A 26,939-nucleotide genomic window follows, 5' to 3' on the forward strand; every position below is an offset into this window, starting at 1 on the left:
GAATTATGTTATTGTTGTTCCTTAACGTAATTGATAATTACTGTAACTTTATTATTGTTAGTTAATTTATTTCCATGGCCCCATCAATAGGTAGGCTATTTAGGGAGTGTCTTTGTGACATGGTTAGTTTTTTGTTTTTTGTTTTTTTGACCCAAAGCTACAAATATTTTGCCTTGAGCCTCTACAAGTGACTTGGGAAAAATGCATGACTCTTGCTCCACCATTAAATAGCAGACAGCCTATTATATTTTAAATTTACACTCTGATGATTGAAAGTTAAAAGTAAGAAGGTGAAGACCAAACGCTGGAGTTGAAAAAAGCATGGTCCACTCATGTCTTGTATGCTGGTTAGTTAGAGAAATTTTAGTTGACATGTAGAATGAAGTGATTTTGATGAAATATCGTCATTGTAAGCTCAGATTTAGTTGTTTGTTTGTTTTTCGATCGAAGCATATGTCCTACATAATATGTTTAAGAACATTTGGAAAGTTAAAAATCTCAATGTTTTGACAGTTTCTGAATAACAACAAAATGCAGCCATTCCCATTCCATCCCCTCCCATCTCATAAATAACCAACAGCCCCTCTCTCAAAAAATATCTGCTTGATACTTGTTTTGTTTTGTTTGTTTTTTAGTGCCAGTGCTTCGTTTTTCAAGGCCAAACATTGTTTCCATTGCCAAAATGCACTGTTTTTATTTTGTTCTGTCTTTGTCAGATGCAGAAAATGAGTTACTCCTGATTTAAATGTCAGCTTCAGAGACAGAATCTTCAAGCGAGCCAGGAAACTTTCCTCGAAGCTGTGGGTTTAACCGTCGAGTGCAGCCTCTTCACTCCCTGTGTCTCTGTGGCTGTTGTGCAGCATGACTTGGTTCACATTTTCTGCTGACAGCCTGCTGTGCAGGTGTCTTGGCATCACCATCACTGTGTGGTTTACTCTCTTCTTTGTCTTCACAATTGTGCCGGCTGTACTGGGAGTCTCTTTTGGTATCCGAAGACACTACATGAAAACACTTCTCAATCTGTTTGAGGTGAGGCCGTGCACAATGCACAATATTACAAGAAGGGTACAAAATCAAAATCCTTTGTATTTTTGATATTGTTGAACCAGCAGTTTGATTAACATAAAAGGTTGGGTTTTTTTAATTGATAATGCATTGTAAAATATGCAGTGTATTAGAACATTTTAAGATACTAATACATTTTTCACAAAAAAGTTTTTTGTAGTTTTAATCTCACTGACTTTATAAAAAAATGCTGTCCCCGTTGGATGGGACCCTGGGGTTCTCCGTGCTCAAGGGGACTAATAGAGGCACAGGCAATGTTGCTTCATCCTTTTCCTCTGGGACTTAGATTTTGGGACAGACTCCAGGGAAGAACAAGCTTTTAGCCATGGGACTATCATCTGAGGTGGAGTTGATACTGTAGGGAGTTTACACTCGTGGGATTTAACTATTTAACTACTGGCATAGTTTGAGGATTTTTGAGCCCCTGAGGTCTAAAGTTTCTATGGGAGATGCTTGAACTTCCCTTCTACACTCAGGGTAAATGTTGTCACCTTTACTGATGAACAATTAGAAACACAACGTGTTGTCTGAGCAGGACTGCAAACTGCTTTACCAATTTCTTAAAGGCAGCTATTGCAAGGCAGCTGTCCTCGCCTTGGAGTTGGTTCTCTTGGCTCTGGATAAGGCCCTGTTAACGCCCCTGGAGCGGGTCTATCTGAAGTAGCTGTCAATCAAGACTATCTTTCTACTGGATTCTGCCAGGAGAGAGGGATGAGCTACAGGCTCTCCTGAGGCTTATGATGGATCAAGGTATAGAGGTGGTTGTATGGCCAAATCTGACATTTCTTCCAAAGATTCTGTCTGGCTTTCCTATTTTCTTTGTCCACTCCGATCTCTGGCATTCAACTTAGCAAAAAGTGGACCTATTATATGTTAGTTTCAACCTAGAAAGCTTAAAGTTAGACTGAAGATGTTTTACTACAGAACAATTTGGAGCTGGTTTTTCAGTCTTTTCAGTTTCATGTGTGGTCAGATTCTACCTGTTACATGGCAGCATCGTGGAAACTGTGGCACATTGTCATATTTCTGGCATATGTGGTATTTAGTCTGAGACATCCACATGTTTCTGCTATCTTAATTTAGCTCTGTGTACCTCCATCAGGGATTTTTTGTGTTGTGTTCCCAAACGGACAACAGGAAGCTTTCTTGCAAGCCTTTGGTAGTTACAATCATCTTGGCTTCATGACACAGGTCTGGGACTACTTCTTGTCAAAAGAGTATGTGTATGTAGTGCATAACTGTGAATAATTTATTTTCCATGGGCTCCAGCCCAGCTAGAATGCACTTTGGTGTTTTATGTAGAGTACACATGAGGCAATGGTATTTTAAATGTCCTTTCTCCAGGTCTAGGTGGCACAGATGCCTGGTCCATCAAAACTGTGACCTATTTATGCTTGAGTAAGTCAGAAAAAAGGTTTGAAATTGTGACTGGACCAGAATAGCATTGGATGTTTCTGCAATGTCTCTGCATTGTTTTCTTGGCAGAAAGCTTCTCAGGAAAATATGTTCTCTGTTGCAGAGCTGTCTCTCTGCCTTCAGGGATGGTGTTGCCTAATTGTATCACTCTGATCATATCATAGTCCATGATCCCCTATTGTCTTTGAATCTCAAACCTTGATTGTATTTTTGAGGCCTGGAGTGCTTATTGCTATCTGTACAACTTCATAGCTGCTAGTCAGAAGTTGTTTTTTTTTATTTAAGGTTTTACTTATCCATTTCTGTATGTCAAATATTACAGCAAACCATGAAATATGATGTTAGTCTTGTTTTCTGATCTAGTTTTGAAAATATCTTTTCTCTTTAATTAGTGGGCAACCTTACGCATGGAGATGGGAGCAAAGGAAAAGAATCAGGAACTGTATAAACCATACAGCAATGGTAAACAAGAAATGTTTCACTTTTTCTCAGTCATGAATGTATACTCTAACTGTATTATTTTGACCATTGACTCTTTCTCATTTCAGGAATCATAGCCAAGGAGCCTCCATCATCTTTGCAGCAGGAGATCCAGGAGCTCCGGGGTTCTGCCAGCTGTCTGCGCTCAGAGCCGGAGTTTGAGATGGCTGATATATTCTACTTCTGCCGCAGAGGTGTAGAGAGCATCGTGGACGATGAGGTGACAAAACGTTTTTCAGCACAGGAACTGGAGAGCTGGAACTTGCTGACTCGAAGCAACTACAACTTCCGTCACATCAGTCTGCGAGTTACTGTCCTGTGGGGCCTGGGAGTCCTCATCCGCTACGGCGTCCTGCTGCCCCTCAGGTCAGCACATGGTGCACAGGCAGGTCAAGAGGTCAAAGGATGTGAGTCGTTCAATAACTAATTCAGTCTTGAGTCAACTATATGTTCTTGTTTTCTGTAGGGTTACTCTGGCAGTCACTGGCATTAGTCTACTTCTGGTCCTGACAACTTTGGTGGCCTTTTTACCAAATAGAGAGTAAGTTTTTCCCAGTTCTCATAACAAGCATGCATGTGAAGTCAGGTCCCTATAACAAGAGTCGAAAGATGGTGGGAAAGCTTCATGACTGACTGTAAGCACAATTTCAGCTTAAAGTGTGCATCCTAAGGGGACTGGAGTACTTATTGTAGCGTTATGCTATATGTCCTCAGTTTAAGGTTCTACCTGAGTGAGAAGGTTCATCTGATGTGCTACCGCATCTGTGTGAGATCTCTCACAGCGATCATCACCTATCATAACAGGTACAACATATTTAATATTCAGGAACAATATTGGCCTCCAAAGAAGCTTTTTTTGGCACTAGATATTTGTCATTAAGTTGTATGTCTTATTTTTTTTTTAATTATTCATTTTCAGAGAGAACAAACCAAAGAACGGCGGTATTTGCGTGTCCAATCACACAACACCTATCGATGTCATAATCTTGGCCAATGATGGCTGCTACTCCATGGTAGAAAAGTTTGTCTCTGTGTGTGTTTCTGTGAGTGTGTTGTGTGTGTGTGTGTGTGTGTGTGTTAGGTCTTCAGAAGAATGACTGATTATGAAAAGTTAGAGGTGATGTCTTTGAGTTGAACTTGAGTTGGACTCGTCTCTCAGGTTGGCCAGGTGCATGGAGGGTTGATGGGAATGATCCAGCGAGCCATGGTCAAATCTTCTCCTCACATCTGGTTCGAAAGATCAGAAGTCAAAGACAGACATCTAGTGGCCAAAAGGTAACAATGCATCTTCTCAGTGTTGACTTTGCTCTTCTACGCTCCATTTGCATCATGGTCAGTCCTGCTGCTGTGCAATCACATATCATTTAGGATTTTTGTCTCAGTGAGAATTGAGTTATGATTCATTCTGTTCACTCCAGTATATGTCTTTATATGTCTTGTTGTTACCTCACTTGGTGCATTTGGTTTACAATCAAGTTTGAAAAATAGTTGAAATAAGAAGTTGTGGTTAAAACATTTGATTGTTGCTCAGTCACATTTCTTACATTTTTTCCTTAAGGTTATTTTACAATTTAACTGTAATTCAAGATAATCTGTTACCAGTCGGTCACTATATTGTTATCTGTGAGAAAATGGACCCACCAGCGGGAGTGTTTATCAAACCCTGGTACATTTTAATAGTTGTAGGTTTTCTGTCTCTTGAGGAAAAGCAAATGCCTCAGCATTTTTATTTGTTTTCTCTGGTTGTGTAGCACCCATTTCAAAACTATTTGCGCCTGTTTGCTGCAAACTCATTTTATAAACAGACCTTCTTTCCAGCAGTGAAATACTTCTTTAGAAGGTTCAACCGCTTTGCACACACATTGTGGCAATGTGTTTTTGTCATTGTTAAAGGCCTCCTGACAAACAATACACTGTTTGTTCTAAACATGTGATACAAGAAACCCCAATATTGTCTCAGTTTATGACACATCAGTGTGCATGTATGGCTGCCATCAAACAATGAACTTGTATATTTTAAAATAAATCTGGAACAGCCTTTAGCAGCTTCTGAATAGAATTTGTGTTTATAGGCATTAAAGAAGGCAGTATATAGCCAGATTTTGTTTAACCTATAAGCATTGCAGTGATATTTTAAGAGGACGTAGGACAATAGGTTATAAATATACAATGATTTAATCAGGGTTGTTGCTATAATAGCAGTTTGAATTGAACATTATTAGACATTAGAACAAGACAATAGAACATTATTATCTAGATATGAATATAACAGCAAGAGTGAAACAATAAACAGACAAAAGAATATTGAACTTAATACTTTTTTTACTTTATTTTTACCTTAGATTAACCTTAATCTTGTATAAGAAAGAGAAGATTTATCCAAAAATAAGTCTTAAATTTGGTTGAGAGTAATCTTGAAAATGTCTTCATATATATGCTGTACATATACCTACAAAGACATGTTGATCACTTCTGCATTGTCGTTGCAGGCTCAGCGATCATGTTGCTGACAAAACTAAACAGCCCATCTTGATCTTCCCTGAAGGTGTGTATGATGATATAATCCTCTTAAACACAGGTGCAGAGTCTGTATAGTGTGTTGTGTAGTGTTGATACCTGGTTCACACTGTGTCTTCTGCAGGAACTTGCATCAACAACACATCGGTGATGATGTTCAAAAAGGGAAGCTTTGAAATTGGCTGCACAGTCTATCCAGTTGCCATTAAGGTGCAGGGAGTTTTTTTTTGTCTTTTTCCTCCTTTCTGCTGTTTTTGCTCTCCCTTACACTTGATATGACCTTGTGTCCATCATGCAGTATGATCCTCGGTTTGGAGATGCTTTCTGGAACAGCAGTAAATTTGGCATGGTAAATTACCTGCTGAGGATGATGAGCAGCTGGGCCATTGTTTGCAGTGTTTGGTACCTGCCGCCTATGAACAAAGAGGTTAATGTCTTTCTCTTAACCTTGCAAAAAAAAAAAAATTGATGTATTAACAAAATCACTGTTATAACTTTCAGCTCATCTATTGTTTATTCTATGTACTGGAGTACTTTTACTCAGCTCTTCATAGCCTACTCTTTGTAACTGTCCTTGTGTAGGAAGGGGAGGATGCAGTGCAGTTTGCCAATAGAGTGAAAGCTGCCATAGCTGCACAAGGAGGATTAGTGGATCTGTTTTGGTGAGTAATGAACCAAGTTTCCATCCAAATGTAGCACAAATTTAACAAATTTTGCAAAACTGGCAAAAGGAGTGCACATTTATGTGCTTTTCCATACTGTTATGCAAATATTAGGGGCGGGTTCATTGAAATAAGCAGTAGATGGCGCTAATTCTGTAGTAGTAACTAAGAGGACGCAAATGTAAAAAAAACAAGTAATATTTTATATCAGTAAAACTTCATGTGTTTATGGTTGTTGGAAAGAGGGGTTGGCAATAGCATCAAATACAGTTCTTTATTGGCTTTTAACTTTAAAGCAGAGGTAAGGAACGGTCTTTGTGATTCTCTTCAGTGGTTTGTGGAGGACACTAATGACACTGTGTGTTTCTCTTTTCTTTTGCTACGTGTGTGTTCTCAGGGACGGAGGGCTGAAACGAGGGAAAGTGAAAGACACTTTCAAAGAGGAGCAGCAGAAACTCTACAGTAAAGTTCTTGTAGGTGAGCAGGACGGGGGGGCAACATGACAATGCACATTTAGAGGATGGAAATCCAGAGGAGGATAAAAGCAAGCAAGATTCAACAGAAGGACAATAATGATGCAGTGAATGTATCACATCATAAATACAGACTCTTACATTGAATACAGTGACATCTTACATAATGGTGTGATTTCAGAAATAGGAATTTATATTGTTTGTAACTGTTATTGTGTCATTTCTACCAGTTTCATAGTGAAAGTATTTTTATGTTTCTATCTGTGTAAAATCTATATTTATTTATAATGTTTGGATGAAAAAGGACAATGGCTACACTCACAGTACAATACAGCACTTAAATTTAGAAAGGTCAAACAAATGCTAATACACCATTGTTGTTCATAAAACAAAATTGTGTAGTGCCCTTTTTTCTTCCTCCATTTTACTGACGTGAGCTTGTAATATATGATTAAAACACACTTTCTCCTAAAAAAAAAGATCTATAAGGAAATCACAAATATTGCATTAAAGCTGTGGTAGGCAGAAATCTGAAAATGGCACACAAAAGGCAGTTTGAAAACACTCTGCTCCTGCAGCTCTCCCCTCTGTCCTACAGCCCTTCTACCATGTGACCGCAGGCATATAAATGTACTTCATACAGTAAATCAGTGTTTCTCATATATTGATTTATTAAATCTTGTTTAAGAGTTGCATGCAGAGCATTTGCTCAGGCCCTCCTTGCTCTGCTCTCTCTCACTCTGTTCATCAGACCACAAATGGGACAAGAGTAAGCTAGCTTCACCACAAACCCTACGCCTTGCCTCTCACAGCTGTGGACTGCTTTGCCAGGAGGAAAGCAGGCAGCAGCTCTTGAGATGGACCTTTGGTCAGCAGCTGAAGAGGTTCAAATTCAGCCTGTGCAAACCCCCCAGTGCCATGTGTCACAGCAGGCTGGTGGCCAGCGGCAGCGCTGGGTCTAATCTGCGTAATGGCAGCAACAGAATGTTTGCAGATCCAGCGGGGGGTCTGGCCTGTGTGGTCACCCAGAGCTGGGGTTTGCACTGCCTGGATTTGGGTTGCTGCAGTCGCTGAGTGGGGGTCTCTCTCCTGAGCTGCTGCCAACTCTCCTCCCAGTGACGTGGTCTGTAGTGGCGAGGAGTCAGGCATAAGCTTTTTTGGATCAGGTTTTCAGTGAAAGGACTTGCATGCGCATCTGCATTTGTAGAGCAGCCCTTTCCTCTTTCCCCATTTCGCCCTTTCCCTGAAGTGACCTGTGAGTGGCCAGAGTCTGGTTAGATTTTCTAAAGCCTAAAAACAGAGCCAAGAGGAGGGGTAGAAGTCTAGTTTTCTCTCAGACCACTCGAATTACAACACACTCAAAGATTATTATGGGATTTTTGCCAAATGTCGCCAAAGCTGAATTACCTCCCACAGCCATGAAAAAAACTATATCTATTTGAAGTGTCTAGTACTACAGTCATTACATCACAGCCAGACAGTGGCAGTGCCAGCACTTGTGCGTCACCTTGCTAATTGGCTCAAGCCTCTATATGTGTCTTCACCTTTAATCTTTGCTGGGCACCGAGAAGCAGAGAAAGTGAGATAAAGCATTTTCAGGCCTGTTTCACGATGTAAACCATGATGTCTTGGATTGTTAGGAAAGTCTTCTCTTCTCATCTTTGAGGGATTTGAGGTTTAGAGTGACGCAAGGGAACTTGCAAAGGAAATGTTCTCATCTTGTTCCCTTTCTTCAACAGCAGGAGTCAGTGTTCAGACAGTTACCATCCTGCATATTGTGGCATGAGTAACAACATACCAATCAGTATGCAGACTGATTTTGTATGAGCATCTAAAAAAACATAGATTTTCTATTCCAATCTAATCCTGCTCAGGTTCATGGGAATTGAGGGTTTATCCCAGCATGCATCGAGGTAAATACGGGGAATCAACTCAAGAAAGGTGGCCAGTGCATTAATGGACTAAAACAGACACAAAACAGACACATTCAATGTATTTTTGAGCATTCAGTCAATCTTAAATCCATGCAGACACTGTTGCAGCAGCCTGATTTAGATTCAAACTGGAGCTGCATGTGAAACAGAATCCAACCACATAAATGAACCCTATCAGCTGTCAGAGGCCTGTTAGGTATCCTGCTGTCTCTCCACATGAGCTGAAGTCTCATGTTTTCAGATCTAGATCAGTCAGGTAGGAGTATAAAGAACTCTGAACACACATTATGACAGAACATACTGAAATTTGCATAAATTATGTCTTTACTGAATAGAGTAAAGCAACCAAGTGACTACATGATAAACCCTTTAAGTCTTGGATCAACAGCAGCTTTTTTGTGCTGCATTCAGATGCCAGAGAGAATAAATAAAGCTGTAAAATGTGACAACAAAATGATTTGAAAATAAGCCTGGGGGATATTATATCATTTAAAAAAATATTATTATATTTTTTAACACTTAGTAATTTTCTTGTTTGTTTATTTTTGTTCCTTATTTTCAGATCAATTTCTTGTGACTTTTATAAAAAAGGTTTTGTAAGTTTTTTGGCCATTTCTTGTGAAAATTGCTCATTGCCATCTTCCTCACATGCCTTTGAAAGAAATTAAGTCAATTTTCTTAGATCTCAAAGGGTTAAAAACTGTCATTTTAAGTAAGTATCCAAATCAGTCAATGAGTGTTGTCGTTATTTGAATGCAGCCGTTGTGTTGATGCATTGTGGCAGGTGTCAACATGCATCAGGTGTGGCCTTTTGGCTCCAGTAAATGATTGTTGTTTGAATGGGCCAAGCATGAGTGTGTCAAATGCGTCTCATGTAATCTGTTAATCTGGGGGAGTGTCTCGGCCCCCTCTCGGTGCTAACCACGCCCAATCAGCTGTTTCCTCAAGTTGCATCGAAGTTCATGGGAAAAGTCTCCCTCGCTCCTGTCCAGTCTGACGGTGAGTCGATGGTAGACTTCAACCGCGTTTTGTTTTTGGATTTAATTATTGAGCAACAAACGTTGTCAGCATGTCTCTGTCGGATCAGCAGCAGTGGTGTCCCACAAGCGTCCAGGTAACGGTGCTCCAAGCCAGAGGCCTCAGGACGAAGGGGAAAAGTGGCACGAACGATGCGTACGCGGTCATGCAAGTGGGCAAGGAGAAGTATCAGACCTCGGTGATGGAGAAGAGCGTGGCGCCGGTGTGGAAGGAGGAGGCCGCTTTCGACCTTCCGACGCTGCATGGAGGAGGTGGAGGAGGCACGGAGCGCAGCACGCTGCATGTCCACGTCCTGCACAGGGCCCTTGTGGGTCCAGACAAACTGCTGGGACAAGCTGTCATCAACCTGCTGCAGCTCAGTGAGGACAAAACCCGCGACAAGACCCAGTGAGTGTACACAATTAGGACTAACTACGAGCATTTTTTTTGTTGTTGTTGTCAGTTATTTTCTTGATTAATCAATTAATTGTTTGGTCTAGAAAATTTCCAAAAAAGTGAAAAATGTCGATAAGCGTTTCCCAAAGGCCAAGATGACGTCCTCAAATGTCCTTTCCTTTTTTTGTCCACAACCCAAAGATATTCAGTTCTCTGTCACAGAGAAGTAGAGAGAAAGGTTAATCGATTAATTGACTAATCGTTGCAGCTCTACACAGCGGGGAATTAGAGGGTCTTATTTTGTAAAAAATAATTTGAAAAGATAGATAACCAGATGGATGAAATTGAGGCATAAAGTGCTGCGACTAATCTTTATTTTAATATCGATTAATCTATGGATTACTTTTCAGAGTAATTGTGTTGTCTATGTCAGCAAGTAGCAAAATTCCCCATCACAAAATCCCAGAAAGTCCATAGAAGTTTTGTTTTGTCCAAAATCCAACAATAAAACACCGTAGAATACATGTAAGAAACTGGGCCAGTTGCTTAAAAAAATCCTTAAATCAACCAATCAATAAATTGACTACCAAAGAAATGACATTAACTTGAATTTAAATGTTGATTGTTTTCTTGATAACTCAATCCGTCATATGGTCAATAAAATGTCATCAAACATGTTGGTTAGTTTTACCCAAGCCCAAGATGATGTCCTCAAATGTCTTGATTTTATCAAACAACATCAAAATTTTCAGTTTACTGTCACAGAGGAGTGACGAAACCAGGAAATATTCATATTCAGAAGCGGGGATCAGATAATTGACTTTCATTTTTATCAGTATTAGTCAAATTGATTTTTGGATTATCAAACTAGTTGGCATTTAATAGCTGACAACTAATCAATTCAGTGAATTTCAGAAGCTGAAACCAGTAGCAGAAAAAAATCTGTCAGTCAACTAATCAAAAACTGATAAATAATCTTCAAGCCTCAACTCAATGCTTGTTCTAAAAAAGTATTTCTCCTTAAAAAAAAAAAATTTCATTCATTGTATTTTTAAGGAGCCTGTGCATCAGATATGACTATGTCTTCAGTTCTCTCAATACAGGACTGCTTGTTTTATGCATAATGCAGTATTTTTAGGCAGATGTTACTCTAGCTTTTAGCTGCATGTAAATGGGTAAATCATGGAGAATTGAGAACTGAAGACTAAGTAACTTTGATTTTTATCTGCGCCATGGGGGAACAACTCTCATAGTACAGCTTTGTGGTCTTGTGGGATGAAACTTCATAATCCCTTTAAATCCTTAATTATTACAAACCAAGTTTTTTTTAATTAATCCCATTGATAATATCATGCAGCATCTGTAAGAACTGGAGCTTATTGTTGTTGTATTTGCTTCCCCTAATTTGAAAAGACTCTGAAAGTGAGTTCCCTCTGTGATATTTGCACCTTTTTTTCCACTGAGGTGAGGTATTTGAGCACACACAGCCATGCATCACTGCACAGACGCACTCTGGTGGGTTTGACTTATGAATGTTGCCCACTCGCTCCAGTGCAGCTTAAGGGATTTGTTCCCTGGGCAGCAACCTTAAAGGATGCCAATCAGCATTACTTACTCAGGCGAGAGACGAGAGTCAAAGGATTCACTCTTTTCATTCAGTGAACTCGTACACAACAGACAGATTCCTCAAAGAAGACCCAGACTTCACTTCATTGTTCCAGCCCAAGCACATTTTTGTGAGAAAGATGAAATGCAAAACCAGTAGATTCTCAATACAATGCACTCACAGTGAACAAAGAACATGATGTGGTTAACTGTGTAGTGATCAGGTTTTACAGGCCTTGCTGGTACAGTATGATATGAATAGCGATTATAGCTGCTCCTTTAAGCTTGAAACATGCTCAACATTGCTCAAAGAAAAGGTTTAACATTTTGATTCAAGATGTTCTTGTAAAAATTTGAAATACAAGACCCGTCAGCTGAGTCTGTAGCTCAGTAAGAATAGAAAATGTTTTGTTGTACTAAGCTGTTGCTGAGTATTTGAGTCCCCCACCGTGTGACCGGTATTATACAAAAGCAGACTGCATACCAGCCGAAATGCACAAACACACGCATACACACACACACTTCCTTCTCCCACCTTCTCCAGGGCTGTTTTGGTTTGTTTGATGCCTGGGGTCATTGGTTTAATTGTAATATAGTCCAAAACAAGATTTGATGTTCCATAATGCTCATGTTTTTATTCATCATAAAATATTATAGATCTGTTGTCTGCTCATGTTGTGTCAAATTTTGTAAAACATAGAAAGTAGTTGACCCATTTAAATGTTTTTGGGGACTTGTCACAGTTTAAAATCCAGATCAGAGAGCATGAAGTGAGCTGTGATTAAATTTGGTCACACATTGTTTTGCCTGCTCCTCAAGTTTGGTTAGTCTCCAACTCTCACAGCATGCTAAGTTGAACTTCACCTGGCTGTACGCTGCGTGTTCAATCATGCATGGTTCAACTGTGTTTTTGTACTTCTGATGACATCTGCTCATTTTGGCAACATGTCGTTAAAAAATAAAAATTGGTTCCTTTTAGGCACTGCCGCAAAAATTTGTATTGATATTTTGTGAGGATTTTTTTTTTTTTTTTTTTTTTTTTAAATCAGCAAACATACTTCAGCTGCTGGTGTTGAGTAAATGCTCAACTTATTTTCTGTTGATCTTTCTGTAAACTCAGGGAATGCACCTTGACTCTGAGGTTTAAATCCAGCTTCAGCCTCACATTCCTGACTGTTTTTATCTATGAAAGCAAACAGTGATGGCAACAGGGAGAGTCAAGCAAGGTCAGTTTTTTTTTTTAACAGGACCACTGTGTCTGTTCTGTCCCCGAAATGTTCCAACAACGCACAACACATCTACTGTTTGAGGTACGCTGTGTTTGCTGAAGTCAGCAAAACGTTTTTCTCCTGTCGACTTGTGTTGCTTGTAAGAGATGGCACCATTTGATACGTTTTCACTCAATAGTCTTCAGAAACATTTAGGCAGCACCGGTGGAAATGAACAGAATGACTAGAAATGTATTTAGTTATTGGAGCATGTTGAAGGTATTTGCACTGTATTGTTCATACGTGTGCTTTTCTTACTCTTGACATGCCAAAAAGTCTTCTGTGAGAAAGGCCCATTTTCTTTAACACATACATCAATGAGGCTTCTGACAAGCTGAATGACATTTATTGTGGTGCTTCTGTTATTGCCTGTATCTGCTGTCAGGCCCCGCTGTGAATCCAGTAGAGAGAAAAATAGGACCCCCAGGGTTCCCATGGTCCTTGAGAAGTTATGCAAATAGAAAAACAGTTTTTCCAGGATTGTAGATTGTTTGGAATTAACTGAACGTTTTGGAAAAGTTTTATATATACATTTTGTTTAAAATGTAGACGTAAAACCCCCCAAAATGTGTGTAATGTGGAATACATTCCTTATTTTTACTCATTTCTAAATCAAGCGCTGCACTGCGTGATCACTGAAATGCGACTTGTGTCACGTGATACACATGGACTCATTCAGCTGGTTGGCAGCAGGAATGTCTAACCTGCAAGGAAAGTTAGCGAAGACTAGCAGTTTGCTTAACCACAGCTGCCAGGAAAGTGTGTGAATAATAGTTAATGCAAACAAATATACATACAATATAATAGATGGATTCAGAGAAAGGCAGGCTCTGCACCAAAACTTTCAAATTTTTGATGCAAAGTGAAAAACTGGCCAAATACTTCATACGTGCATACCTCTCCACTTTTTCTATTTTTCCTAACTTCAAATTGCTTGTTGTCAGACAGGTGTCCAGGTAGGCTCTTTTAAATGACCCAAAGTCCTTTAAATGGGGTTAAATATTATGGAAAAGTTTTTAAAATTCATGGGTAAAATTGTGTGGTAACCCTGGACCCCAGCTGTTAAAACAAACAGTCAGACAATGTAGAGAAGCACGAGGATATAAAGGAACCTGCAGTAAGGTCAGTCAGCTTCCGTCCAACATTTTGACATTTGAAACAGCTTCACTGTAAGTTTATCTTCCCCTGATAAAGCATGATGTATTGTGACTGATTTCGGCTGAAATGGGAAAGCCTTGTTTACTCCTTCACACAGGCCTTAATTTTGGCTTCTGTGACTCAGGGCTGTGGGCTGATTCAATGAGTCCTGGAGAGTTTTGGTCCTTGGACATTATCACTGTTGAGTCCACTCACACAGCTGTGCTTTGTGATAAGAAAGGCTTGAGCTACGCATTGTCTTATCAGTGGTTTAGGCTTCACAAGGAAGGATGTGTGTGTGCAGAAAGTAGACTGCTTGTACTAAACGTTGAGTCATGCATTATCCTCTTTGTGCAGCAGAGTGGAAAACTTTCTTCTCATCACAGGGCTTAAGTGCATCATTTAAGTTTAAGGGCATCATTATTATCATCCAGGCACTGTTTAGTGAAAGTCTTATTTAATTCCTCCTCCTGCTCACTGCTTACTAGTCCAACAAGCAAACGCCCAAACACTTTTGCAACTTCCCCTCTGTTTAAACTGAACCGGCTCACAACTTCTCCTTTTTATTACATGTGGGATGCAGTAGTGTTAATGGTACATATCAATCATATGTAGTAGTTGTTCAAGAGTCAGAGTTGTGATTATAATATACATTTCAATATGGTATAGTATACAGTACAGCATACAGTGTTATTATAATATAGTATTATGTTGGACTTAAATTTGCTTGGTAGACACAAAGACAACTCTAAAGTAAATGTTGATATTGCTGTTTGTGTGCTGGATGCCCTTAATTAGCTAAACCAGGTTTAAAGGGACAGTTTACCCCAAAATCAAACCTTGATATTTTTCGTCTTACCTGTAGTGCTACCTATCAATCCAGATTGTTATGGTGTGGGTTGCTGAATGTTAGAGATATCAGCGTTGAGATGTCTGGCTTCTCTCTAATGTAATGGAACCAGATTGCACTTGTGCATACATTAGAAAAACTCAACAGCAGCGTCTCTTCGCGGAAATCATGATCTGGTTACTCAAGATAATCCACAGACTTTGTTTGTTTTGAGCAGTTTCATGTAGGAACTATTGTCTTTCTACCAAATTACATCTGCCAGCTGTATCACAGCGCAGAAGGAAGTGTGCATCTAATCTTGCATAACTGAGCTAGATAATGTTACAGCTCAGCCATGCAAGACGACATTAATGTTTACATCTCACACTGTCATGAGTACGAGCCTCACGGCTTGGAGTAGATGCTCTCTTCCTTCTTAGTGGTGATACGTTTTGCGGGTGTAGTTCAGTAGAAAGAAAATATTTCCTATGAAAGTGCTACAGCAAGGTCTGCAGATTATTTTGTGTAACCATAGTATCATAATTTCTAGAAAGAGACGTCACTTTTGAGTTTTTCCATATAAATTTGTTTTTGCAATTTGAGCACCACAAGCTGAGTACCATCTATTTCTACTACATTCAAGAAAAGGCAGACAACTCTACGGTCGATACCAACAACACTCGATAACTCACACTAAAATAACCTAGACTGGTAAATACCACTAAAGGTAAGAGGGAAATATTCAGTTATGATTTGGGGTGAACTGTCCCTTTTAAATATGCATTCGCTAATTAAGGGCAGTGGAAACTAGTCGTGAACACAATGCTTTATGGTGATCAGGTCTATAAATAATAACACTAACTTAATGTTATACTATGCTGTGAACCATCAGCTATACTTTTGTAAGATATTACTTTTATTGTGAGGTCATATTCAACAGGGAGAGAAATTTCATAGTGGTTCTACTTTGACAATGAAAGTTTTCAAAAGGATGATGTGATGCCACAGAGGGATTGGATGAAATATTCTTTTTCATAACTTTGCACCGCAAGTAATTACAAGACTGTGCATGGCAGTAAAAACATAACGGCTACATAACACTGTCTACATTAGCATGATAAATAAATGCAATATCCATCTAGCAGTGTTATGCTGAAGGACGTTCACCAGGCAAATTGTGAAGAAGTCCCTCAGCGTAATATTTATCAAGTCAGGGCCTGAGATTTGTAGATCACATCCAATTACTCTTTAGCAGTAGGAGGCAGGGGATTTGTGACAGCAGTCTTACTCGTTTAACTTCCAGGAAAAGACATTTCCTTCTTAATTTGTTTGTGTAACACATCTGAAACATTTCTGAGGGAGGAGGAGGAGGAGGAGGAGTGAATCACAACATCATATCTGATCCAGTACCAACAAGAGAAGGATACTATTGGGTCTCAGGGAGAGGTAATAATGTAGAAACAAGGGAGAAAAAAATACTGTATATGGCACATAAACACACATGATTTAGATGATCACAACAAGGCATAATGCCTTTTTAGTTTCTAAAACCATATTTTTTTAACCAAATGTGTTGGCCGTTAGGGTAACTTTAATTATTCACACTGCAAGAACAGACAGTTTGATGTTGCCACAACACAGCAGTATTCTCTTTACACACACACACACACTCACACCACACACAGAAATGCACCCACGGCCCCTTCCTCATTTCCTCATTTCCCCAGGAATCCAGATTTCAGTTGGAGTTGTTTGTTCAGTGGTGAGCTGACCTCAGATTTCTGCCTGATAGGCATTTTTTATGCTGACTGCTCCTTTTTGTTGTTCTGTTAAAGTATTCTGCTTTTTCTGAGACCCTCCTGTCAGCGTTGGACCATGATGCAGGTGCAGGAGCTGTGCAAACTTGACACATCCTGGTTTCAGCGCACATCTTGGTTGAGGCTCTTCTACATGTTATCACAAGACTTACAGTTTAAATTAGTAGTTTGAAGTTGTAGCTAATTTTTATGTTGACTGCAATGTTGGTATTTCATAATCAAGCTACATTTAAATGTGGTAGTTGTTTAAAGGGTGAGCAGGACTTTACCAGTTTATGTTTAATGAGAAGCAGAGACTAATCTTATGAGATAAAAACTTGTTCCCACAGGGGGCTGTCTGACTCTCTGCAGGGTTGGATGTCTGGGAATGTGCAATTTTTGCTGAAAATCAAGCGTGACACATGTTTTCAAGGCATAATGGGTCACCAGCTATCAGAGAGTCTGCTAACTATAACTCTGTGCTGCATGTCTGATCCTGATCTAGTGCTTTTTATTAGGATTTGATCATGTTACACATTGGAGAAACAGAGAACAACTATCATATATTGCCAAAAAAAGTCCACACAGTACAAGCATTCATGACTTGCCCACATTGGAGGCTGCCACAGGCAGAACAGTATTATTATTTTTAAAAACTTTCCTTCATGGTTAGTTTGCTGGTTGTGCTCAGATCCCTTACAGACTTTCCAAAAACATTCACTGCTGAGTCACTCTCCATTTGCTACAGGATGGCTCATAGTTTCCAACAAGAGGCTAACGAGGACTAAACATCCACAAAATGTACATGAGTCTCAGTCTGAGAGTCTTTTAAGCCATTCAGTAGATGATGTAGTTTTCCATTTTAACTCAAAAGGTGATTGTATCTTATTTCCACTGCCTTTAAGTGGTCCGAAAAATCAGTTTTTGTGGTTCTAAGAATGTTTTTAATCTTAGAAAGCCAACACTTACACTTTGCTGAAAAGTTGATGATATCTATATCCATGTTTGCACAGTTAATATGACATTTGGGGATTATGGCCAGGGCTCCCCTAAAAGCAATGAAAAGGTTGTTTTTGTTTGCAATTTTTTTTTAATCTCTTAAGTTAGTAGGCAGTGGTATGACCAAATTAAAATTGGCTGACTAAATTGATAGGAAGACTGAATTTTGTAGCAAAACTGAGTGGAAGCTTTCTGAGGCCTCTCTTAAAGGCACAAAATGGTTTAATCCACTTTTGCACTAGGATTTGTCTTGAAACGTAGCTAAGGCAGAGTGACTGCTTACACTGCTGGAGCACCAGCACAGACTGCCATATCTTTCCCAAAAAGGGGAATCAGGGTTCCGAAAAAGAAAAGGGAGGCAGAAAGAAAGAAAGGAAGCAAGGAAAGAAAGAAGGAAAGGAGAGAAAGAAAACTGACTCTGTGAAAAGAAATTCAACAGGTGAGTGAGAGAGACATTAATCGGGAAGGATGGGGGTCCCACAGAGACTGCAGTAATACATGGGGCCCAGAATTTTGTGCTGTGCCCCTGGTTATGCATCTGTTAACATGATCAAATACGTTTTTTTTTCTGATAACATGTCTCTCTTTAACAGATGGTTTAAGTTGCTGGACAAGACTGGCAAGGCAGACAAAGACAGAGGAGAGGTGCTGGTCGACATCCAGTTCATGAGACACAACATGACGGCCAGCATGTTTGACCTCTCTGCTGCTGGAAAATCCAGATCTCGCCTGGGCAAGTTCAAGGACAAAGTTCGCGGCAAGAAAAAGGAATCGGATGCTTCATCAAACGTGGTGCCATCCTTCACTCAGGTTCTGACAGACAGCGAAGAGGAGGGAAACGGGGATGCTGAGGTCGCTGCAGACAAGGATGAAAAAAAGAAGAAACATAAGATGAAGTCTCTGTTTTCTCCCAAGTCTAACCTGCAGAAGAACATGTCTCAGTCCATGTCTGTCCTGCCTGCAAAGAACTCCTCACTGAGCGGCAGCCAGTCGTCTGGTCTAAATGTGGATTCCTCTGAAGGTTGACTTCATCACCATTATTTCATTTATTTTCTCTCACCCTGTGTCATTGAATGCATGTTAACTTTTTCATGTCCTCTCAGGTAAAAAGAAGTTCAAGTTCAAGATACACAAACGCTCGGGCAGCTCTGGCAGCAAAGATCCCGCCTCTGGTCACCAGAAACAAGGCGCTGCTGAACAGAGTAATTTGTGCATTAATGGCAGTCACGTTTACTGTGAGGAGCCGCCGCCGCGCACTTCTCGCATCGGCTCAAACTACAGCCTGACCAGTTCAGGCCGCGGATCCATGGAGGACGTCCCCGACAGCTCTCCTCCATCTGTTGATTCACTGAGGGGGGCGAGGCAGTGTTCGCCATGGACAGAGGAGGAGGAGGAAGTAGAAAATATAAAGGAGGATGTGGGTGAACTAAGAGAAGAGGAAGAGGAAAGGATTAAGATGGAGGAGGAGGAGAGGAGGAGAAGAGAAGAAGAGGAGAGTGCTAGGAGACAAGAAGAAGAGCTTGAGAGGGTTGTTGAGGAGAAGAGGAGACAAGAGGAACAAGAAAGAAGAAGGATTGAAGAGGAGAACCTTAAAAAGGAGGAAGAAGAAAGAATAAGGAGGGAGGAGAGAAGGAGGCAAGAGGAAGAGGAGCAATTAAGGAGGGACGAAGAAGAGCGTGAAAGATTAGCTGAGGAAAAGAGGAAACTGGAGGAGGAAGAAAGGAGGATAATTGAAGAAGAAAAAAGGAAAAGAGAGGAAGAGGAAAGGGCACAAGAAGAGAGGAGGAAACAAGAGGAAGAGGAGAGAGTGAGAAGGGAAGAAAAGAGGAGACAACAGGAAGAAGAGCGTGTTATGAGAGAGGAGGAGGAAGAGCGTGAAAGATTAGCAGAGGAAAAGAGGAGATTGGAGGAGCAAGAAAGGAGGAGAATTGAAGAGGAAAGGGTGCAGGAAGAAAAGAGGAGACAAGAGGAAGAGGAGCGCGTAAGGAGAGAAGAAGAAGAAGAGCGTGAAAGATTAGCAGAGGAAAAGTGGAGACTAGAGGAGCAAGAAAGGAGGAGAATTGAAGAGGAAAGGGTGCAGGAAGAAAAGAGGAGACAAGAAGAAGAGGAGTGTGAAAGATTAGCAGAGGAAAAGAGGAGACTACAGGAGCAGGAAAGAAGGATTGAAGAGGAGAGAATTAGAAAGGAGGAAGAGGAGAGGGCTGAGGATGAAAAGAGGAGACGAGAAGAAGAGGAGCGTGAGGCAAAGAGAAGGCTTGAGGAGCAAGAAAGGAGGCGAAGGGAGGAAGAGGAAATGCTCAGGATGGAGGAGGAAAGAGCTCAGGAAGAAAGGAGGAGACAAGAGGAAGAAGAGATTAAATTAGCAAAGGAAAAGAGGAGACTAGAGGAAGAAGAAAGAAGAATTAAAGAAGAGAAAATTAGAAAAGAGGAGGAAGAGAGGATCAGGAAAGAGGAAGAGAGGATGAGACTAGAAAAAGAGATGATGAGGAGACTAGAAGAGGAGCGTGAGGAAAAACGGAGGCTGGAGGAACAAGAAAGGAGGCAAAGGGAGGAAGAGGAAAGGATAAAGAAAGAGGAGGAGGCTAAGAAGGAAAAGGAAGAGTTTGAGAGATTGCTAGAGGAAAAGAGGAAACTAGAGGAGGAAGAAAGGAAAAGGATTGAGGCAGAAGAGAAGATGAGAAGGGAGGAAGAGGAAAGGATACGGGTGGAGGAAGAGAGGAGAAAGAAAGAAGAGGAAGAGGAGAGTGCTAAGAGGCAAGAAGAGGAGCGTGAGAGGTTGGCACAGGAGAAGAGGAAACTAGAAGAGCAAGAAAGAAGAATTGAGGAGGAAGAAAAAAGGCAGAAAGAGGAGGAGGAAAGGATTAGGAAAGAGGAGGAGAGGAGACAAGAGGAAGAGGAGAGGGTTAGGAAGGAAAAGGAAGAAGAAAAAGCGAGACAAGAGGAACAAGAGAGGAAGAGAATAGAGGAAGAGGAGAGGATTAGGAGGGAGGAAAACGCTGAAAAGGAGAGGAGAGAAGAGGAGGCCAGGAAGCTGGAGAAGGAGAAGTTAGCAAGAGATGCAGAAGAACACAAGAAGAGGGAAAATACAACCAAAGCCAAAGCTCCGGGGAGGAAACTTAAAGCAGAGACGCCTGCAGAAGTCACTTCTACCAATCCATTTGATGAGAGTCCTGACAGCAGCACGGCCAGAGAGTCAGCTGTCAAACAAAGGTTAGTTCATGCTGGGCCACAAAAACTGCGACAGATACAGTATGTTTAACTCATAACATGATATAAAAAAACAATACACATAACCAACCCTCTTTACATTTTTGCATAAAACAAACATAACAAGACCAGGAACAGAACAGCAACAGAGGTAGTGAAAATACATTTAAATGCCTGACAAAATGATTTCATTTACTTATACAGAAAGTAGGGATGATAGCAGTCAATCAACGATTGATTAATGGGTCCTTAAAATGTGAAATTTAAATGTTGTCAAAGTGTATGCAATATGTTGACAGTATGTTGATATGTTAGCTACGACTGAGGAAAAACAGGCATTGTTTGTATGTTTTATCAAATAACGATTAATCGATTAATCGTTCAGTTCTGTGAAGTTTGAATGAATGTGTTTTACAGTGAGTTAACAAGGAGATTAAGCAAGTATTCATTTGGAAAAAGATAGAGACTTAAATTCAGAAGGTGCGCAGTTATATTTTACCTTTGAATAGGAAAAATAGGGACAAGAAATTTTCTTTCTTGACATTTTGAAAGAAAAAACTCTTAAGAGATTAAAACTTATAATCGATTAATCAATTGTTAATCATACCGATTAATCGAGTAAGGAAAGTTCTTACAATTTGCAACCCTAACAGAACGTGTTGTCTGAATGTAGTTTATCATCTGTTTCTCAGGATGAAACAACAGCGCAACAGTACTTCTCATGCAACCTAAAGCTGACACCATCATGAAAATTGCATAGCTTTGTTTTTGTGAGTGTGTGTGTTAGCAGCGTGCACGTCTGTGAGTCTGTCAGCTAAGACTGGGAGCTCAGTGCATAGTCTGACCTCATTAAAGCAGAGGTCTCGTGATCATGAGATCACAGTGAAGATGGATGGTGATTTCTCTGAGAATTTAGGATGAAATTTTCTTAGTTATTTTTTAAAAGCATTTGTTATTCATTATCAATTAGGCTTGGATGACTTTATTTTCCATACCTTCGTACTGTCCTGACATTTCATCAGGGTATATGTTATATGATGGTATTTACATAATCAGGGAATGTGCTACATTTCATTAGCTCTTGTAGCTATTTTAGGTAATACATAAATAGTGTATATAAAGTATTTATACTATGTATAAATACTCTCAAAATGTCAAGAAAGGAAATTATTTTTGCTTTATACACAAAAAAAACTCTTCCAAACCATTCTGATTAGTCTTTCCACTGATCCAACAATCACCAACTTTGGTTTGGAAAATGTAAATCCTTACATATGTGTGACCTTTATTTAACCAGGTAAAAGTCTGATTGAGATTTAAAATCTGCTTTTCAAGAGGTGTCTGGCCATGTGGGCAGCACGAGACATTATTATAACAATTGATACATTACAGCTTTTTCAAAGTTCTATGTTCTTCTTTGTTTTCTAACTTTGCAACACAAGGCTTTAAGATTTTAATATCTTTTATCTCCTTGACAACATCTTAAAAAAGGAATGTTTTGTTTTCCCTCTGAGACTCCTTTTAATTAAATGCTCAACCATGCTTAAACTATGCTGTCATGTTGTGTGTGTCTCATTTCCAGAATCCAACTTGGTGCATCATTGGAAAGAAGCAAACCCATTTCCACTGATGAAAAGAATCCTATTAGTGCTCAACGGGAGAGGCGACCAGCTCCACAGCCCCCAGGAAGTAATCAAGCTGAGCGACAGAGTCAGAGGGAGCAGGACGCGTCTACACGACATCTGGCACAAACTAACAAGCAGAGTAAAGACAAAGACATCAGAACTGTGAGTGTTCTCCCTCAGCGCTTGGTACAAATGATCGCTCCTCTTGGTAAGTCCCCCACAGATGCAAAGAACACCCAGAGCTTGACGCAAAGCAGCACCAAACCCAGTAAACGCCCTGCGCCGTCGAGACCTTGTTCTGTGGAAGATGAGCCATCATCTGAACACAAAACAGCCTTATCGCCTTCTGATGGCAACATTTCCGCTAAAAGTATCTCTGAGGCAAAACAAGCCCCAATTGTTTACAGTTTAAATCCATTTGAAGATGACGAAGATGAAGCTGAAGCCCAAGATGATACAACAACCTCTGGTAATACCGGTTCAGCACAGTGGCCTCCAGCTGGGTCACAAGCTGCTGATAAAGATGCTGCCTCTCAAGCAAAAGTCAAATCCTCAAAGACCCGAGCTCCCCCAGTTCCTGCAATGAAAGCTGCCAAGTCCAGCACTTCGATCAACCAAAGCACTGATGGAGACCATGTTACGGATGATACAGGTGTGTCTGTACCTGTTAAAAGTTCACCTGACCCAGAGACTGAAAAACCTGTCAGTGTCCAGGAGGCTCCACTACAAGAGTCCCAGCCCGTGAAGGTGCAGCGTGCTGGGGAAGAGGCAGGTGGGAAGAAGGAGGGGCAGCCTGTCGCGTCACGCAGGTGAGAAAGTTCAGTTCCTCAACAGTTAAGCAACTCATCCATCTCTTCATATACTGTAAATGAGCTGTAGACTAGCTCCCAACATCCTGCTTTTCATAAAAAGATTCATCACGTTGTCGGGGGCGAAATTTTGCAGGCACATTTAAATATACAATGGAGAAGTGTTGTCGTCACCGATTGGTCAATAGCTGTGGTTAAATGGTGATATACCACAGCTTCTCATACCTTCATGCTTCATTCTATAAATGACCTTTTTCACAGCAGACATTTCAACTTGTCGTAGTTATTAAAGCACAAGTAAAATTTATAATATTAACAATGTCTCAGTTCTGTTAAGTGTGTCAGAGAAATATTCCACTGAGCTAGCATGCAAAATATCAGGACCTTTCCGAAATGGAATCCAGCTATCATTAATCTTATTAAAAACCCCTGTGGTTTTCATACCACATGCCAAAATGTTTGTGGTGAAAAAGGTCTCTTTATAATTCATTAAACGCTACATTTTCTCCATGCTACCTGCCTGCCACCTGTTGGGCCAGCTGTTCCTGCAGAGTTAAGGACTAAACAATAAATTAAATAAAACAAAAAAAAAAAAACTTTAATAATGTGTTGAGTGAAGAAGCACAGTAGTGGACTGACTGTTCTTGTTTGAAGTAATGACTGTGTATGAAGGTGGACAATGAATCTCCACCTACTTTTTTAATTTTTTTTTTTTTTGTCTTAGTTTGGGAAGCTGTGATGTTAGTCATATTTATTACATTAGTCTGTGGTTTGGTTTGAAATAAGCCGGGGAAAAAAAACAACATTAATTAAAAAATGCCATTTTGGTTAGCTAACTTGAGGACGTTTACAAAGTGATATCCATATTCCAACATGATCTCACTTTGAATATTTGTAGCTTGTTAGTTTACATACTATACATTGTGTAATAAATATGTCCTCCATCTTTGGGGTTAGGGCATTGCTAACATTTCTGCTGAACTGCTGGCTGGATTTTGAATGAGCACAAGAGGGGAGAGGAGAGGAGAAGGGGGACTAGGAGCTTGAGCAGGCGCAGTTGCCATGTGGTTGTACTGCGTATGTTTTTTTTTTAATTTTTGTTTATTCTTTTCTTTAAATGTTAGGGTTTTTTTTTTGAGGAGTCAGGGGACATGACAGGGGACATGTCCCCTCTGTATCCCCTTTAAATGCCGCCCCTGCACATTGCATATTTCTAATGTAGCATCCTCTGTGATTCTTCCTTTCATTTATGATTTATACTCATTCATCATTCATGTTTGCTTGTATTATTAGTTGTGTTGTATTTAATAACTTTAGTGCGGATGGATAAGCTTCTAGTGTTAATACAACTTCAGCTTGACTAGTCATTTCTAAATACTGCATGTTACCCTTTGATTGTATTGGAAAATGATACAGTTATATAACTGGGTCATACTTGCAAACCAGCACTCCACTTCCTTTCACTTCAATCCAGCTAATGTTTCTTTCTGTCTTTCTCTTTGTTTGTTTTTTGTCATTTCAGGCTTCAACCTGTAAAACCGCTTAATCCTTTAGAACAGCAGCCTGTTTCAGTCGTTCAAGGGGAAAAAGAGAACAAATCAACAAAAATCATTTGTGAAGTTCAGGAGAAAACGAAGGTATTTTTTAAGCTTTTATGGTAGTTAAATGATATTCTGTCTCTCAATTAAAAATAGAATTGCTTTTGTGTTAACATATAAATTCCTGTTTGTCTGGCTTATCAGTTTAATGGTTTTGTATTTGTGTTTTAATATACGTCTCCATGTTATAGTCACAGGTAAATGACGGTGGGCTGAAAGGGCCCTTTTCTCAGCTGACTCAAGAGGAGCTCATCTCTCTGGTGCTCAAACAGGAAACACAGCTCTCAGAGAGAGACAAGAAGATAGCAGAGCTGGAGCAGTACATCGACAACTTGATTGTGCGCATTATAGATGAGAAACCAGAAATTCTCATGTCTGTGAACTCTCTCAAGAAGGCTGCTTAGGTGGATCCATAGCTGACACTTTACTCCCACTGTACCTAATCAGTTCAGACCCAGTGATTTGGCAGTACCACAGCAGCAACTACAGAATATTTGTTTATTATATTATGAAAGGTAACTGGAGGAAAAGTTTACAAAGTTTAAAAATTAAGAGTCCATGTACTGGCATAATGAATAATGATGAAGATATGAGTATATTTGGTAAAAGACAGAATCTGTTTCAGTTTGAGCTATGAGCTGTACAACTGTCAACTTGCAATCAAAGATATTAATGAGTACAAAGTACATTTTTCTAAAAAAAAAAAAAAAGAATAATATTTTTGACACTTTGAAAGAGTATGTTTGACATTTAAACAACCTGTTTTGTGTATTTGTTTTGACTACTTTCATGTTGAGTTTAAAATCATTTCCAGAAATCACTGTAAAAATTAAAAAAAAAAAACAAAAAACAAAACAGCAGCTTCCTGTCCCGTGGAGGTATCTCCAGTATGAAGAAGAGCCTTAATTTACTAAACTATGCACTAGTTATGTAGATAACGATTCTTGCCCTTGTACTGAATGTCAAAGTTTACGTGATTCTACTAACCCCCAAATGGCACTTTACTCAGCTTGTATTAACATAATGCACACTGAATTACTGTACTGTACTTAGTTATGGTATTAAGATATGCAAAATACAATAAATGTCTTTCTTGTTCTAATAAACATAATTTCTGAAAACAATTTCTGAACAAAATAAAGCCTAACTCTTTCTGTAGATTTATAAAGAAACAATTTTATATTGTTTATTGATATTGCTTTTATTACTATTGTGTGCGATCTAGGATTCCTTATTTTCTAGATTTTTCATTCTGGTAGTTTTCCTCCAAATAAACTATATGTCCTGATTTAAAATTTGAACAGTTCCTAATATCTACCAAATTCATAATAAATGAAGAGCCTCCTGTATTTACTAATTTAGGATTTATCTCTAAATGAAAGATTGTCTAGAATTACTGATTAGGTTAGAATAGCTGTATTCCCATGTGTAGTTTTCAGGTAATGTTATTTTAGGTACCACATTAATTTTTTTTTGTTTTATTATCAGAGAGGACAGCACAGTATGAAAAAAATCACAGTATAATATGATATAAAATGTTATGATAAAAGTCAGTGAAGTATTTGATAAAAGAAAAAAAAACAGTGTGGTATGGTGTATAAATGTCATTGAAAAAAGTCAGTATTTTAGGCGATGGATATCTGGTTAAAAAGTCATATAGTAGACCCATGTTAAAAATGTTATTTTAAAAAAAGTCACAAATTAGTATGCAATAACAGCATCACAAAAAATCATAATTTTATAATCATAAAGTAGGCTTTAACAATTTTACAGAAAAGTCATAGTTTAACATACAATAATATGTCATACAAAAGTCATAGTATGGTATGCAAAAAAAAAATGTCTTGGAAAAACAGAATGTAATAGTATAGCATGTGAAAAAAATATGGAAAAAAGTGCCATGAAAAAAAAGGTCATGGTAAAGTATGATATAAAAACGTTATTAAACAAAGTCACTATTGTATGTGATGAAAGTGCCATGAACTGAAAGAAATGTAAAAAGTGTTGCAACCGTTCCCAGTCTCCCCTATAGCAGGAGCAAGCGGAACCTTTAACATCCCGAACGTTTGTATCGACCCGGACATGATTTACTGGTCCCCATCAGAC

The 26,939-nt window shown here is 39.4% G+C and overlaps 2 protein-coding genes across 2 annotated transcripts; both read left to right on the plus strand.

The window, feature by feature from the left end:
• Window positions 1–771: 771 nt before the first annotated feature.
• Window positions 772–6,699, plus strand: LOC121960039 (glycerol-3-phosphate acyltransferase 4-like). The gene is made up of 12 exons (XM_042509632.1): window positions 772–1,029; window positions 2,874–2,943; window positions 3,030–3,327; window positions 3,428–3,502; window positions 3,676–3,765; window positions 3,881–3,974; window positions 4,121–4,236; window positions 5,451–5,506; window positions 5,603–5,688; window positions 5,777–5,905; window positions 6,061–6,140; window positions 6,538–6,699. The coding sequence occupies exons 1-12, from the start codon at window positions 862–864 to the stop codon at window positions 6,641–6,643; spliced, it is 1,368 nt and encodes a 455-aa protein (XP_042365566.1). The 5' UTR covers window positions 772–861; the 3' UTR covers window positions 6,644–6,699.
• A 2,792-nt stretch (window positions 6,700–9,491) lies between these two features.
• LOC121959871 (trichohyalin-like) lies at window positions 9,492–25,950 on the plus strand. Its single transcript, XM_042509395.1, has 6 exons — window positions 9,492–9,972; window positions 18,188–18,615; window positions 18,698–20,804; window positions 22,384–23,235; window positions 24,758–24,872; window positions 25,025–25,950. The coding sequence occupies exons 1-6, from the start codon at window positions 9,617–9,619 to the stop codon at window positions 25,235–25,237; spliced, it is 4,071 nt and encodes a 1,356-aa protein (XP_042365329.1). The 5' UTR covers window positions 9,492–9,616; the 3' UTR covers window positions 25,238–25,950.
• Window positions 25,951–26,939: the final 989 nt, after the last annotated feature.

Source organism: Plectropomus leopardus, chromosome 20 (genome assembly GCF_008729295.1).
Source record: "Plectropomus leopardus isolate mb chromosome 20, YSFRI_Pleo_2.0, whole genome shotgun sequence".
Classification (NCBI taxonomy): Eukaryota; Metazoa; Chordata; class Actinopteri; order Perciformes; family Serranidae; genus Plectropomus; species Plectropomus leopardus.

What these genes read in the sequence shown, in the direction of transcription:
- LOC121960039 (XM_042509632.1), top strand. Translation starts at nt 862, where the DNA reads ATGACTTGGTTCACATTTTCTGCTGACAGCCTGCTGTGCAGGTGTCTT. An exon ending in GTATAAACCATACAGCAATG is followed by an intron (nt 2,944 to 3,029) that starts GTAAACAAGAAA and finishes TTCTCATTTCAG; the next exon opens with GAATCATAGCCAAGGAGCCT. An exon ending in ATCATCACCTATCATAACAG is followed by an intron (nt 3,766 to 3,880) that starts GTACAACATATT and finishes ATTCATTTTCAG; the next exon opens with AGAGAACAAACCAAAGAACG.
- LOC121959871 (XM_042509395.1), top strand. Translation starts at nt 9,617, where the DNA reads ATGTCTCTGTCGGATCAGCAGCAGTGGTGTCCCACAAGCGTCCAGGTA. An exon ending in AAATGTGGATTCCTCTGAAG is followed by an intron (nt 18,616 to 18,697) that starts GTTGACTTCATC and finishes ATGTCCTCTCAG; the next exon opens with GTAAAAAGAAGTTCAAGTTC. An exon ending in GAGTCAGCTGTCAAACAAAG is followed by an intron (nt 20,805 to 22,383) that starts GTTAGTTCATGC and finishes TCTCATTTCCAG; the next exon opens with AATCCAACTTGGTGCATCAT.